The 14,161-nt window shown below is 33.4% G+C and overlaps 1 protein-coding gene across 1 annotated transcript; it reads right to left on the reverse strand.

Moving 5' to 3' along the window:
- Window positions 1-2,714: 2,714 nt before the first annotated feature.
- On the reverse strand, window positions 2,715-12,564 carry LOC118741405. Its single transcript, XM_036473373.1, has 4 exons — window positions 12,458-12,564; window positions 11,617-11,725; window positions 9,795-9,968; window positions 2,715-3,110 (listed from the first exon to the last, which is right to left on the reverse strand). The coding sequence occupies exons 2-4, from the start codon at window positions 11,675-11,677 to the stop codon at window positions 2,902-2,904; spliced, it is 444 nt and encodes a 147-aa protein (XP_036329266.1). The 5' UTR covers window positions 11,678-11,725; window positions 12,458-12,564; the 3' UTR covers window positions 2,715-2,901.
- Between the last annotated feature and the right edge of the window lie 1,597 nt (window positions 12,565-14,161).

Genomic DNA, 14,161 nt, shown 5'->3' on the forward strand with positions numbered 1-14,161 from the left:
AATTTTAGAAAAAAGCTACTTACAAAACCTTTAATAATTGAATCATGCTGCCACAGTACGACTTGACATTAAATTTACTGCAGACTTTGATAAGTGATGCCTTTTGACTATATTACTACTACTATGCTATGTACTGCTATTGAAATTACTACAGGTCTGTAACCAACAGTGCGTATGAGTGACATCATGAATTGCTACGTAGAAACGTGAATAAACATAATGCAACATACATACATACATATGTAAGTAGGTAATCGTCATCTGTAAAAGTAGAAATTCATTGCAAATGGATAGCCACTATTAGTAAGATACTTCCTGAATTAAATAATTTGATTTAGTATAATAAATTAATTAATGTATGTGCATATATTTAAAATCACAAGTCAACAGGAGGGGGCGTATGAGTAACATTACATGCAAAGCATTCCATCTTTAGGAATTCTTAGTAATACTCATTGTTAAATAAATAGCGCTTCCGAGTATACATGTACGAGGGTCACTAAATAAGTCCTTAGTATGCCTAAGAAAGAAACGCTCAAATTGCCTTTCTTGATACTCATCAGCGTGATTTATGTATACACTTTTGCAACAGCTCAAACCGATTGGTGAAAACATGACTTTTGACGCATTAACTGCTTCTTCTGGCGATGAAAATCGCTGTCTGCGAAGATTATCCTTGATGTACGGGAATAAAAAAGAACCATTTGGTGCTAAATCAGGACTATAAGGCGGATGACCCATCAATGCGATGTTTTGGGTGCTTAAAAATAATTTATTTATCTAGAAGTGGAGAACTCGCATTTATCTTGGTGAAACGCGATTTGTCATATTTCGTTGTTTTTCCTCCATTCATTCAAGACTGTTTCCAAAAAAAAAAAAATTGTTGCGTACCACTCAGAGATTACTTTCTACGTTGCTCTAACGCCACTATAGCCACATGACCAAGTATGGTTTCGAAGTGCTTTTTGCACTTTTGGTTGTGTTTTATTTTTTTGAAAGATCCATATGGTTTATAGGACTTGGCTTCACTTGGCGTTTCCAATTGGCGTCAGTTGACACAGAGCAGAAACGACTGGCATGCTTTGCTGAACTCGGCTAACCTAATATTCACGCACGCCGCCAATTTATTGTCAAAAATTTCTCATGCACATGCAACTTGTATGAGATCAACCGAAATTGAACGGCGTGCGTATGAAGCTAACTCAATTTCCAATTTTTGTTCTGCGTGACATTTTGATTTGACGTTTCGCTCAATGAAATCAAATGCAAACGCATGCAAGTCAATTTCGGGTGACGCAATAAAACAAATTCGACGGCATGCGTACCAAAACGCAAGCCGCGAATATTAGGTTAGCCTGTTAGGCGGTTACAGCGCCAAAAAAAAAGAAGAAGATATAGTTTATATAGTTGGCCTTTTCTCGCTGGCTTCTGCGCTTATGTCCAAGTTACGCCACTGGAAGTTGATAGTTGGCACGGGGGTCGATTTGTCTTATTTTCTACTTACCAGCAGAGAACGAAAACAAACAATAGCAAACGCATCGGTATCGTTTAATTTCGTTTAGTGATCCCCTAGTAGACATACAAATAGAGCCGATGCCGATTAATCGGCTTATGGGGATTCTTTTCCGATGCCGATTCCGTAAAAAATTACAAGAATATGTATTAATTCATAAAATCAGTTCATTTCACGGAGTTAAAAAAACAAAAGAAAAGAAATAATTGAATTAATTGGCTTGTTATGCAACATTACATACACATGTATGTACATACATACATATGTATGTGTAAAATATATGTACATATATCACATTTATGCACATTACATAAAACACTTTTTTATATGGTGCTAAGCAAAAATTTCATTTCGTTTTGTACTAAAATACACTCTTTTGCACTCAATGTATAAGAACTTATATGCTAGGTATGTATGTACATACATATAGTGGTCCACAAAATGAAAGAATTGCCATATTTTGTCTTTTTTATTAAATTTTATTATTATTTTTTTTTATAAAAGTCTAGCTGGTATACAACAAACACCATATAAATTGAGATTTCAAACTTTGTACAAAAATTAGAAAAATTCTGCTTATTTTCACCAAAATTTCAAACTTGTTAATCAGAATTTGGTATGCAGTTTTGAGACCATTTCATTCTAGTATAATGAAGTGCAAGTTTCAAGCTGCTATAAAATCCCGTTAATTTTTGGCAATTTTTTTTTTGCCGGCAGTGTTCTCCATAAAAATAATTTTTGTGAGCTGTCTGCAAATTTTTTTTTAAAGTTGGCTGTCGCATCACCTGAACATTTGAAAAGTAATTCCAAAGAATCGGCGAAAAAAGGCCGATGCCGATGCCGATGCTCAATTTTGTGCCGATACTAGCCGATGCCGATGCCGATTAATCGGTCGGACTCTACTTCGGTCGGTGCTCAACTTCAAAGAGAATCGGCGACGCCGGCGCGTGTGGAAACGCCAGCGCTACTGCCCATAAGGTAGATAAAATGTTAGATGTTTTTGTTAAAAAACAAAGCCTTGTAAAACTAAGAATTACATACATTTATTTTATATTATTTAAAAATTTATACAATCGTTCATAAGTAAGTATAGTAGGTATGTATGTATGTAGATGTGCACCTGCAAAAGAAGCATACTTTTCGGCGCAACTAAGCGCAAATTCTCTTTCGAGTACAGTATATATTAAATCAAACGAAAAACTTTAGAAAATACAGAAGACTTGTACAATAAATGTATGTATTAGGATCGTCCAAAATGCACAGATTTACAAACTAAGCATAAAATATTTATTTGTATAATAATAGCAATATTGCTGTGTGTAGAGAAGAAACAGCCTTAGACTACATTTTGCTTTCTACTACTTCTGAGACAGTGAGTGCCAGCCAATTTAGGACAGCATGCGTGCCATGGCGAAGAAGAGCACGATGGCGGCGGCGATGGGAGCTGTGGCGCTGGAGCCATTGCACAGATTGCCAGTGCAAACGTCGCACGACAGCTGCTTCACGAATGGCAAAGAGGGATCCGACTGGCAGCCCGATTGAGTGTTTGATACATCACCGAAGTAGCAGGCGCGAATAATTTGTGGGTGACCGGGCACTGGAATGTAAAAAAAAAAATGAGAAGCAGAAGAAGATTAAGAACTGTGTGAGTCATCAGAGTGAGACAATTAAAGATAAGCTCGAATGGCGCAATGAATTTAATGAATTTTTAATGCGTGTAATTATACATAAGTCCATAACTAGATATGTATGTACATAGATAAGAGTATTCACTAGTGTGTTGTTGGTGATGTGCGCTTGCGCGCAAATGCAGATTTGGGTGTACGTAGATTCGTAGCTATATATGTATATGTAAGTGTGCGAAATTATGAATAAAAATGCTATAAATATGTATGTATTGTTTTTTATATATATGTACATATGTGTGTAACAGAATAATAATATTTTCGCTGTCAGCTGCTTGTACTTCGCATTGTCTGTACATTGAATTTTAATTACACTTTTGTTGACCTTGAAACCAGTTTTATTTGCGACAGCACTTCGCGGCCTAGTGACTTTTGTTTTTGTTTTATTTTTTTTTTTATTGTAATTGGATATTATTATTTATATTTGTATACATAAATATTATGTATTTATTTTTAAATTCGATGTTTGCATTTCTCAGCTGGAAATTTTTAGAATCAATTTAAAATTGTCGCACAGAATACTGCTCAGTGAAGTTGAACTACTTTTCATTACAATACGGCGCTAAAAGCACCACCTCAACCCGAAAGTCGCTCCAGAGATTGTCCTCGATGAGCTTTAAGGCCATTGGAAGAGCTGATTCGAGGCATAAGAACAAATTTTGAATAAATACTGGTTTTGATAAAAAAACTTGTTGTTTTGTTTTTCAATAAAATCTGGTTTATTTTAAAACGCACTTTGTTGTTTGGACTTTCCGCAATATTAATAAAAATAAATAAATTGATTTCACTGCATAATGAATTAATATTTACGAAAGAAATAAACCAACACATGCAAATTATTATTCAAATATGTACATATACATAGGGGCACAAAAACAAAAAATCATTTTTAGATTCAATTCACATCAATGCAAATGCATAAACGGCAAACAAGGTTGGTTCATTTAACCCTTAGTTGCTTAATTCTCTTTTGAATTTTATTAAAATTTTTTTCGTTTGTACGCCTCGAAATATTTTTGTCTGCACGAATTTTTCAAATATTTAGCAACTGGATTCGAGCTGATACAAAATATACATACATACATTCATGCATGTGTATATTCATTGAAAAAGCCACCAACAAGTAAGGCTCCTGAAGCAAGTTTGCTTTGTTTTGAGTTGATCGACAGAATTTAAAATTATAAGTATCTTAAAACTGATGATTACTTCATCGATGGGCGCATAGTAAATATTCACAGATTTATTTATAAAGCCATTTTTAGTAAGTGTGTATGTACATATGTATTTATATATGTATGCATCTGTGCGCAGTGCAGGTCCACAAAGCGGTATGTGCAAGCGATTGCCGGCTGATACAAGGCAAACAAAGCGAAATGAGGGAATAAAAACAAAACAAAATTATAGAAAGCGAATGCTCGCCGATATACAAATCGAATGAATGAATAACGGCGCACAGTGTGGAGAATGAACTTTTGACTTTGTGTTTGTGACAAAATCTAATATCTCGAGAACGACGAGAACAGCTGGCGAAATAAATTTAACATTATTTTTTAGTTTGAAAATTCAGAAAAAATCGCTGGTTTTAAAAATTACCATAACCTTTCAAATGGCTTTCAAAAATACGGGATTTTATTCTGTAACAATTTGTCACGACTGGCATTTTCCGTATTCTCAGTGACAATTCAACAGTTTGGTGTGTGATTTGTTTCATAACAACAATTGTTCAGCACCATTTCAGTTCAAAGCAAAATTCTATTGAGAACTGCAAAAATGGTGATTGTCGGGTTCTAAAATTGTCGTTGACAAAATAGTTCTTAGACATATTCAAATTATAGAAAAGTAATGAAATGCGCGAAAATACTACATATATAAACAAACTTTCAAAATTCTCCTGTTAAAACTTTTTCATATGAAGCTCTTCAGTTTTGTCGCTATTGCCGCGACAATTTTGTCAGAGTGACAGTTGTCAGCACCATTCTTCCAGTACTGTCACTATCGCTTTAAATAACTTGTCACGGTTGCCTACAGGCGTCTATGAAATAGAGCAAATGTCGGCAATAATTCTGGCCCTGAAATTTTCCGGAAGAAGCGACAACTGTCGCGCTTGTCACTTTTATGAAATATGCCTCTGGTTGAACAAATAACTACGATTTTCAAAAGTAAAATTTTTGAAATTTTAAAATGTGTTTTAGGGTTATTCCGATGATGGAAATGGATTGCTTGAAGCATGAAAAGCAAAAATACTTACTTTAAAACTTCTTAAAAATGTTATTGCCTACTGATGTTGGGCAAAATAAAAGGAAAAAACCCCTATTTTTGAAATTTTTTAAAACGAGAATATTTTTCCAAAATGATCAATCCCAAAAGCTTTAAAATACTGTTAAATTTATTTCGTCAGATGTTCTCGTTTTCGAGATTTTCATTGGATTTTTTCCACAAAAAGAAGTCTATTTTCCACACTGAGCGGCATTGCAAGAGAAGAGAGTATTTGAACCAACATTCTCACGTGCATATACATACATATGTATGTACAATATTTATATATAGGAATTGTACGTATGAATGGGTTTTCCGTCCATTATTCAAATTTTATGCGTTTTTATACTTTTTCTTGGTTTACGAAATGTAAATCCGAAAATCGATTATTTAACTTCCACCCATTTATAACATATGTACATATACATATTTACATATAATTTACAAAATTATAATAGAAATAAAAGTGGTGGAATAAGAAACTAGGAACCCTTGGGTATAAAGTATAAAAAAGGGAAATCTGGTACGCGAGGTCGATCTCATATAGAAACTTCTGCGGCGAAATAGAAAATACCTCTGAAGCAACTAGGCTTAACATTATACTTAGTTACAAAAGAATACGATTTGCGGTCTCCTAATGACGAATAAGGAAGAGCTTTTTAAAGCTGTGAGGAAGCTTTAGAAAATCTGCTCAGCTTTAATTTTCCAAACCGTAGACCTATGTACATACAAACATAAATATAAATGAATAGTTCGCAAAGCGTTTCAAGGCAAAGCGGCAAAAATATCTGCTTTTGCGGACGATGCTGCCATTGCTCTTTGGGGTTTGTGTCTCCATGCGATCCTGGAAACTACGCTATATTCACAAGCAGTCCGAGAAGGCATACAAAGCAGACCCAGTAATCTTTGTCAGAAAATACGAGATACGAGAGGGAGGGAAACCTTCCATACAGGAAGATAATATACATTACCTAGAGGTAAAACATGGGCATGGTAAGTTTTCCCACCAGTCGGGGGGATGTGTAGACTAAGTCATAGCGGGAATTCGGGAAAAGTTGGTCAGTCCCGATTGAGGCGGATGGATGGCGTGTGGGCTTGCAGGCCAAAGGTTCACGTGTTCACGAAAACGTGACTGAAAAATACACAGGGCCATACTTAAGCACAATTATCTGAAAACGATTTTTTTTTTCAAGTTTACCCAGGAATGACTGTCGAGTTCGGGAGGGACTGATAACTGGCCACGAATTGCTAACGTTGGTGCACGTATTAAGTAATTGCACAGCTCTGGAGCACTTAAGGCAAAATTGCTTTGGCAGAGGCATCTCTGGCTAACAAGAGTAGACAACTAAACTAAAAACTGGTTCCACAATATCTTAAAAATGGTAAGGTAACCTTTGCTTTTTTTAATATGGTCCACTTACCCATAATGGAAGATCGTTTAAGTCTGATAACACGAAGGATGTGACAAATTGGCTATACGGGGTCTTTCGAACCAATTAACCTAACCTATCCAGGCGAAAATTAAGGGGCAAAGATAACATACTAGTCCATTTAACGAGTTAACTGCGTGGAAGTAATGGAAAGGTAAATGATAAACAAACCAAACTCATCTGTCGATCTTATTTAGTTACTCAGCTTTTTGCAATTAATTCAGTCATGCCAATTTTCTACAAACAAACATATGCTTTCGTATAAATATGGATGTGTGCCGTGTCATCGAACCCACTACACCCACTTGTACATTTGTATATATACTATATACATATATGTATGTATGTATACACACAAATCATATACATACTTGTAGTTGCAGTTCTAGCCACTTAACCTCAATATGATCTCATCCACAAATGAATTTATGTCTAAATATAGGTCTTACTAAAAAGTTAGATGAAGAATTCTTCGAGATCTATTCAATATGTGTGCAATATACATACATACAGATACACATCGATAGTATTGCTATTATTAAGTTGTCCCAAAATTAAAAAAAAAAAAGTTAAGCTTTGGTTTTGCTTTCGCCTTTTCCTTTTGCTTTTGAATTGATGATGATATAAGCTATACATATGTAAGTACATATATGGAACTGTCAGAATATTGTGTTCTTAATATGAATATAATCTTACATATAAATACGTACACATCATATTGGCTCAGTACTATGTATGTATGTATGTATGTACATATATACACATTTGTTATAGATAATTAACTAAATATGCACTTCTGTTTTCTGCGCTTTATTCCATGCCAGTTACGCATTCAAAGATGAAGTGGCAAAGCAATTATAAACGCATTTATGTCTAACTGGATGTATTTATATACATTAGGGTGGTAAAAAAGTAAAGTCGGAATTTATTGGAATGGAATGGAATTGTTCTACACCAAAAAAAACTTATCGCCCTGTTATTTTTATTTCGAAATCAAAAACTCTTTAGAGGTCGCTCAAAGCGCTCAAACTTTTCCATGTATTTTATATGGAGAAAATAAGTTTTCGTAGAAATGGTTTTAGAATTCTTGAACATCAATATCGGACAACTTTGTTTCTCTTCCGAAGACTTCCAATAACCGTATTCAATTGTTTACTTAAATATTTTCTGTTACTAACTATTTGTTAAAAGACCCCTAAAAACTTGAATAAATGCAATGGAGTGGACCCATAAAAATCGCTATTATTAAAAATGGTATCTATAATAAACAATGGGTATTATTATTGGCAGTCTCCTGCAGAGAAACAAAATTTTCCGATCGAAAAATATCGATTTTCATAAATTCTATAAAATTTCTACGAATACTTCTTTTTCCCTATATAAAATATAAGGTATAAGGTTGAGCGCTTTGAGTGACTTCTAAATATTTTTTGTTTTCAAAAAAAAAAACAAAACAGGGGTATACTTTTCTCGCTATAGAACACACACTGGATTTTTTTTTTTGACCACCTTAATGTATGTATGTACATATGTAAAGTACATAATTCATTATTGTTTGCAATTACTCTGGTATGTTAATATTTGTGCTACTCATTGGTTATTTCATTTATTAATTTTAATTAGACCATTCAAGCCTTTTTTACGTCCAATTGAGCAAAAGTTTGTAATGAAAGATCACGCAATGTCGATCGATGTATGGAATACATATCTGTTTCTATTTACCTCGATGCTTGTATTTTCCAAAGGCGATCATAAAATTAAAACCGAAGAAAGCTACACCAACCTGACCTTAACAAAGTGCTGGTCATAAAAGTGCGATATCCGAAAATTATCTAAAAGTTGCAACTTTTTTAAACTATTAATATAAAATGTTCGGCACGATTAATCTGAAATTGAAAAATGTACTCGCATACATACTTCACGCTCGATATTCGTCCAGGAACGCCACATATAGGTGCGCGTAATTCAGGTGGGTCGGTCGTCATTTTAAAGCATTGGAAAATTGTTTTCCCCTTACACAAGTGTCATTATAGTAAATACAAATACAGTTGTGAAAGTATGTAAATGTAAATACATATGTTTGCCAAGAAGAAGATTAATTTGCAATTGCTTACGAATGACTGTGTGTGTATTTGGGAAATAATAATTGAATAAATAAGCTATTTATCTTTATGACTTCATATACAAATACGAGAATGTGCATAGTATGTTTCACATAGTTTATATTTACAAAATTACTACACCTTTGAGAACATTGTTGAAAATGAAATGACACAAAAACCGGTCATGGGTTTCCGCCGCTCGACTGGAAGCTTCGCTTAAAAGTTAAAGCGCAATAGCATGACGACGACATGAAGACACGCCACACACAACACGTACACATTCATAAGCAATATGTATGCGTGTGAATATGTATGTATATTTGTGTAAAGTTGTATACTAAGCATATATGTACATATGTACATCCATAGGTATGTAGAAATATATAATTACACTTGCAAATAAATTAACAAAATCTCCAGGTACAAAATGACATCACTGACATATTTGGCGGTTAGCAATAGTTAGGAAACTATACTATATGTATGTAAGTTTGTTACATTCGTATATTAGTTTAACGTACAGTCTCTCACACACCCTAAGCAGCCATAAAAATGTGCTAACTGAAAAAGTTTGTTACGAAAAAAAAAACACTTTCAACTTTATTAGTTCGTTTGGGAGAAATTATGTCACGAAATGAAGTACAGTTTGTGGCACGCACGGTTGTAGCACAGCAGTTGCCACATATGTACATATGTATATTATATGTATGCTCATATGTAGTATGTATGTATGTATGTTGAAGGGTGAATGTATGAATGTATATGTATACGCATGCATATATTTATTACTTGAATATTTATCACTTACCATCCAGGACTTTCTTCATACAGCCGGTGGCATTGTGTACATTGAAGAAGTTCTGCAGGAAACGTGGCGGGGAGACGCGTGCGCAATCGAATTTCATACTATCGCTCGCTTCGAATTTCACACCACACTTTGGCTCGGTGGCTGAGTCACAGAGATAGCACTGCACGGCAAAAGCTGTAGGGGGGGGGGGGGGAGAAATAAATAATTTCTTTATTAAAGGAAATGTGAATGATTGCGATACTTTTTTTTTAATAAATTTTTAATTGTTTTAATTACTTATTGATAAATACGTTTACATCTTAAAAATTGTGGTGTTATTATTGCTCAACAACAGGAAGTTGAAAAATAACATTTAGATTGTCCTAGTGCAGATCTTAGCTGTGGTCAAATGATTCACGAAAAATGAAACAATTTGAATAAGCATATGTATGTATTTACTAAGCATTTAATATGGACTCAGAAAGTATATTTTTTATTTTTTCTGAAATAATACCTTTTACAATTTTTTTATTTTTTTTTAAGTCAATGAAACATTTATTTAATATAAATTTATTTTTTTTTTATTTCGTGTATGTAAATTGCATACAACTGGAAGGCCCTTCTCCCACATTTCTCAACCTGTTTCACAGGTGAGCAAAGGACCCATTGCAAAATTAATTTCTTCTGCCACCAGGTGGCGCTGTGTAGTGGACATTTCCGAAATTCAACTCCAGCCTCCCACAGCGGTAAAAGTGATTCAGCTTAGACTGCACCTGGTGTTCAAACGAACCATTCAATTTAGTAGAGATGTGTAGGAGATATTTGCTCTTGTCTAAATAATTTTATTGTTTTTCTATGTGGAATTAGTATGAAAAAATTAATTTAGCCTCTTGCAATACATTGTCACAATTTCATCGATTCCCCACGACTTCTAATAAATATGCAGCGCTAAGTTTTATTTTGAATAAATCGTTCTTCACAACTAATAAAAAAGGTGTTTTTTTTTAACCGACTTCAAAAAAGGAGGAGGTTATCAAGTCGTGGTACTCTTAAATATTGATCTGAGAATTGAAGTCTTTTGTATTTTTTGCTTAAAAATTACTTGTATTTAATTATGGGCTAAATGTAGAAAAAAATTCAAAAACAAATTTTAATTGTTTATTAGGAAAAATTGAAAAAGCAACAAAGTCTTAGCGGTAGAAGTTATAGCAGCTATTTTGGAGATCACCACATCTCCTCATCAGACTTCTTTTTTCTAGACTTCAAAAACAATCGTGGTACAAAGCTCAATAAATATATTAAAAATAAAATGTTAATAAGCCACAATAACATTGACATTAAAACTTTTTATTTAATTTTTTTATTTTATCTTGCTTTATTTTACTGTATTTTGTTTTATTTTTTATTTCGTTTTATTTAATTTGGTTTAATTTAATTTAATTTCATTTTATTTTATTTTGTAAAAGTTAAGTGAAATGCAATAAAAAATTTTATTAAGTTTAAAATTTATTTTAGTTAAAATAAAATATGTAAATTAATACCTATTAAATGAAATAACTAAGAAAAAATATTAAATTCAGTTTAAAAGAAATAAATAACTTAAAATAAAACCTTCTTTTCGTTTTATTTTGTTTTATTTATTGTATTTCATTTTTAATTTGTTTGAATTTTGTTATTTTGTTTTGTTTGATTTCATTTTCTTGAGTTACGTATTTTATTTTATTTTCTTTTGTCTAAAGTTTTTCTCAGTTTATAATATTTCGTTTACATTAGTTTTTAATTTTTTACAATCTTTTATATAATATTTTTTTAACAATCTTCAAAACAAAATCTGTAAACTTACCTGAGCAGGCAACACTGGCAATAACGGCGATAGCCAACAACGATTTAACTGCTGAAACCATTTCGTTTCTTTTGTAATTTGAATTGGTGGAGTTAATTCACAAATTGAACTTCATCATCGGAATGCATTAGGAATTTGTGTAAAAAGAGAAAAACGAAAAAATCATTAGAATTGTCTATATAGACATACATACATTTATACATATATATGTATGTAAGAATCAATTTTTCAGCACCCAAAATGTTAACGTTTTATAATTGAGTGGCCAAGTTTATGAAGTAATCATTCAAGTTTTTTTTTTTTTTTAATAACAATCACTTAAGGCTATTAAAATAATTTTTCGATATGTATGTATTCTTTTCAATTTTATAATTGGGGCATTCACAACGGTGTCGTAGTGTCGTATTGTTGTTTGTCGTAAACTAAAAAAAAAAAGTCATATTTTGAATTTTCACGGTGTTAGAAAATAGTTGGAGGTGCTTTCAAGTCCTCTGGCCATTTATTTAAGCTTCTTGAATTTACGGCATACAACAATACGTCACTTACGACACCGTTGTGAATACCCCAATTGATTATATTCCAAATATAACTGTTTCTCAAAGTTAACACACTTGATATAAAAATATATATGTATTTATGCAAATAAATTCAAAGCGATTTTTACAGCATCCGAAAAACTTAAAGCTTTTCGCCTCGAATTTAAAATTGTGAGAATTCTTTGAACGATAAAAATATCTACGATTGTTGCAAATTTATTATTTTTTTTTTTAATTTAAATTTAAAAATTAATTAAATGATATTTAACAAGGCGACAAAAACACAACACTTCCTTTGCGCTAACCTGAGAGAACGCTGCGTAGAAGACGTCTTGTAAGTAGCACGATACGGGCGCAACTGTGGCGGGCGTGGGCACCCAAACACCGAACTGGATTACTGACTTACTTACTTGTCGCTGTCAAATTGTATATGCAACACACACACACACACACACCCACACACACTTATGTATAAACACTCAAAACCGCTCATACATAAAAGCCGTAGTAATTTTATCATCGACAGCACAGCGCCACTACGGTGGAGTGAATACCGGTCTGTTGTTCACTTTTGTTTTGAGTGGAATCGCCAGAAAAGTGCCAAGCCCAATGAGTTTTCTCACCCCGAAGCCACTGAGCCACATCTACATACATACGTACATATGTAAGTATAAAACAGGTACAGTGTATCCGTGATAGTATAATGAAGTTAAACCTCGATACAACGAAAAATGCAAATTAAAAAAAAAAAATAAGTATAGCTTAGGATTTTTATAGCGGGTCCCGAATCGTCAATTTATTTAGAATTCGCGCTATGCCGAGGCTTTTGAGACAAGATTTGTTACATCGAGGCTTTTGCTAACGGGACTTAAATCGTGAGTGCATAATTTCGGCATCAGCGTCATATCTATGAATCATTTTTTTTTTATTGGAAAATTTCCCAACTGCGGGTTTATTTTCAAGGGACTCAGCAAAAAGTTTGTTATATTGACTTTTCCATTCTATCAAGGTTCATTATATCGAGGTTTCACTAAACATGTACGTATTTGTTTGCCTTAATAGAGCGCCACTGTGGTCACTACAAGTAAACTGTCGCATTAGCATTTATTTAAATGAGTAAACTTTACAAAACCGAACAGAGCTGAACTCATTCGTGGTCAGCAATTGTTAAATAAAAAAAGTTGTTTTTAGACATCACTCAAATCGCGTTGAGCCATTCAGCGAGTGAGTGGAAACGGCTAAAGTTGCTTTGCTACTCAAATGGCCCCCCCATCCAACGCTAATTGTGCCCCCACCACTTGTTTGTTTTGAGTGCAGTTCCCAAAGATGATGTCAGCTGTGTGTTGGTGTTTGTTTGTTCTTTTTTTTTTACCATTCATCTCTTTTGTTTTCCTAACTGATGCGTTATTACTGATTGTTGTTGTGAACAACTTTGACTGCAAACTTGGTATTCAAGTCAAATATTTCTGCGTTTTACTTTGAGAATTTTCGTAACAATTTTCAAACAAGTTTTGCGGGATTTTTATTTTAGCTTTCAGTCTTTTCAGTCTTTATTGATACATATGCACATACATATACAGTATACGTAAATATGTTTGCATATAAATAGGCACGGCTAATGGTATTTTCATTTGTGAGGTATAGCTTTTTTGTAACTAAATATGTATGTACAGGAAAATTATTCAGAGAGTGAAGCTGCAACCGTAAGTTTGTGAGAAACTCTTGTAGATTAGTGGCATATTTATAAGTAAAATGTTGGCAATAATAATTTCGAATGAAACAGTCATTAAGTCTTTTACGAGAAACGGTTGCATGAGTATGATCACATATACATACATACCTATCGACGGCTGAGTGGAAGATCGACCCATCTCGGCAGCCCTATCTCAGGAAATGGCTCAAGAACGCCCTACTTCAGAATTTGATGCAAAAACGCCCGATCTCAACTGAAAATATATTGAAAACATGATGAAATTTTCTGAGATCGGCCGTTTTCGAATCGGCGACCG

The sequence above is a fragment of the Rhagoletis pomonella genome, unplaced genomic scaffold (genome assembly GCF_013731165.1).
Source record: "Rhagoletis pomonella isolate Grant_MI unplaced genomic scaffold, Rhpom_1.0 Rhpom_scaffold_00006, whole genome shotgun sequence".
NCBI lineage: Eukaryota > Metazoa > Arthropoda > Insecta > Diptera > Tephritidae > Rhagoletis > Rhagoletis pomonella.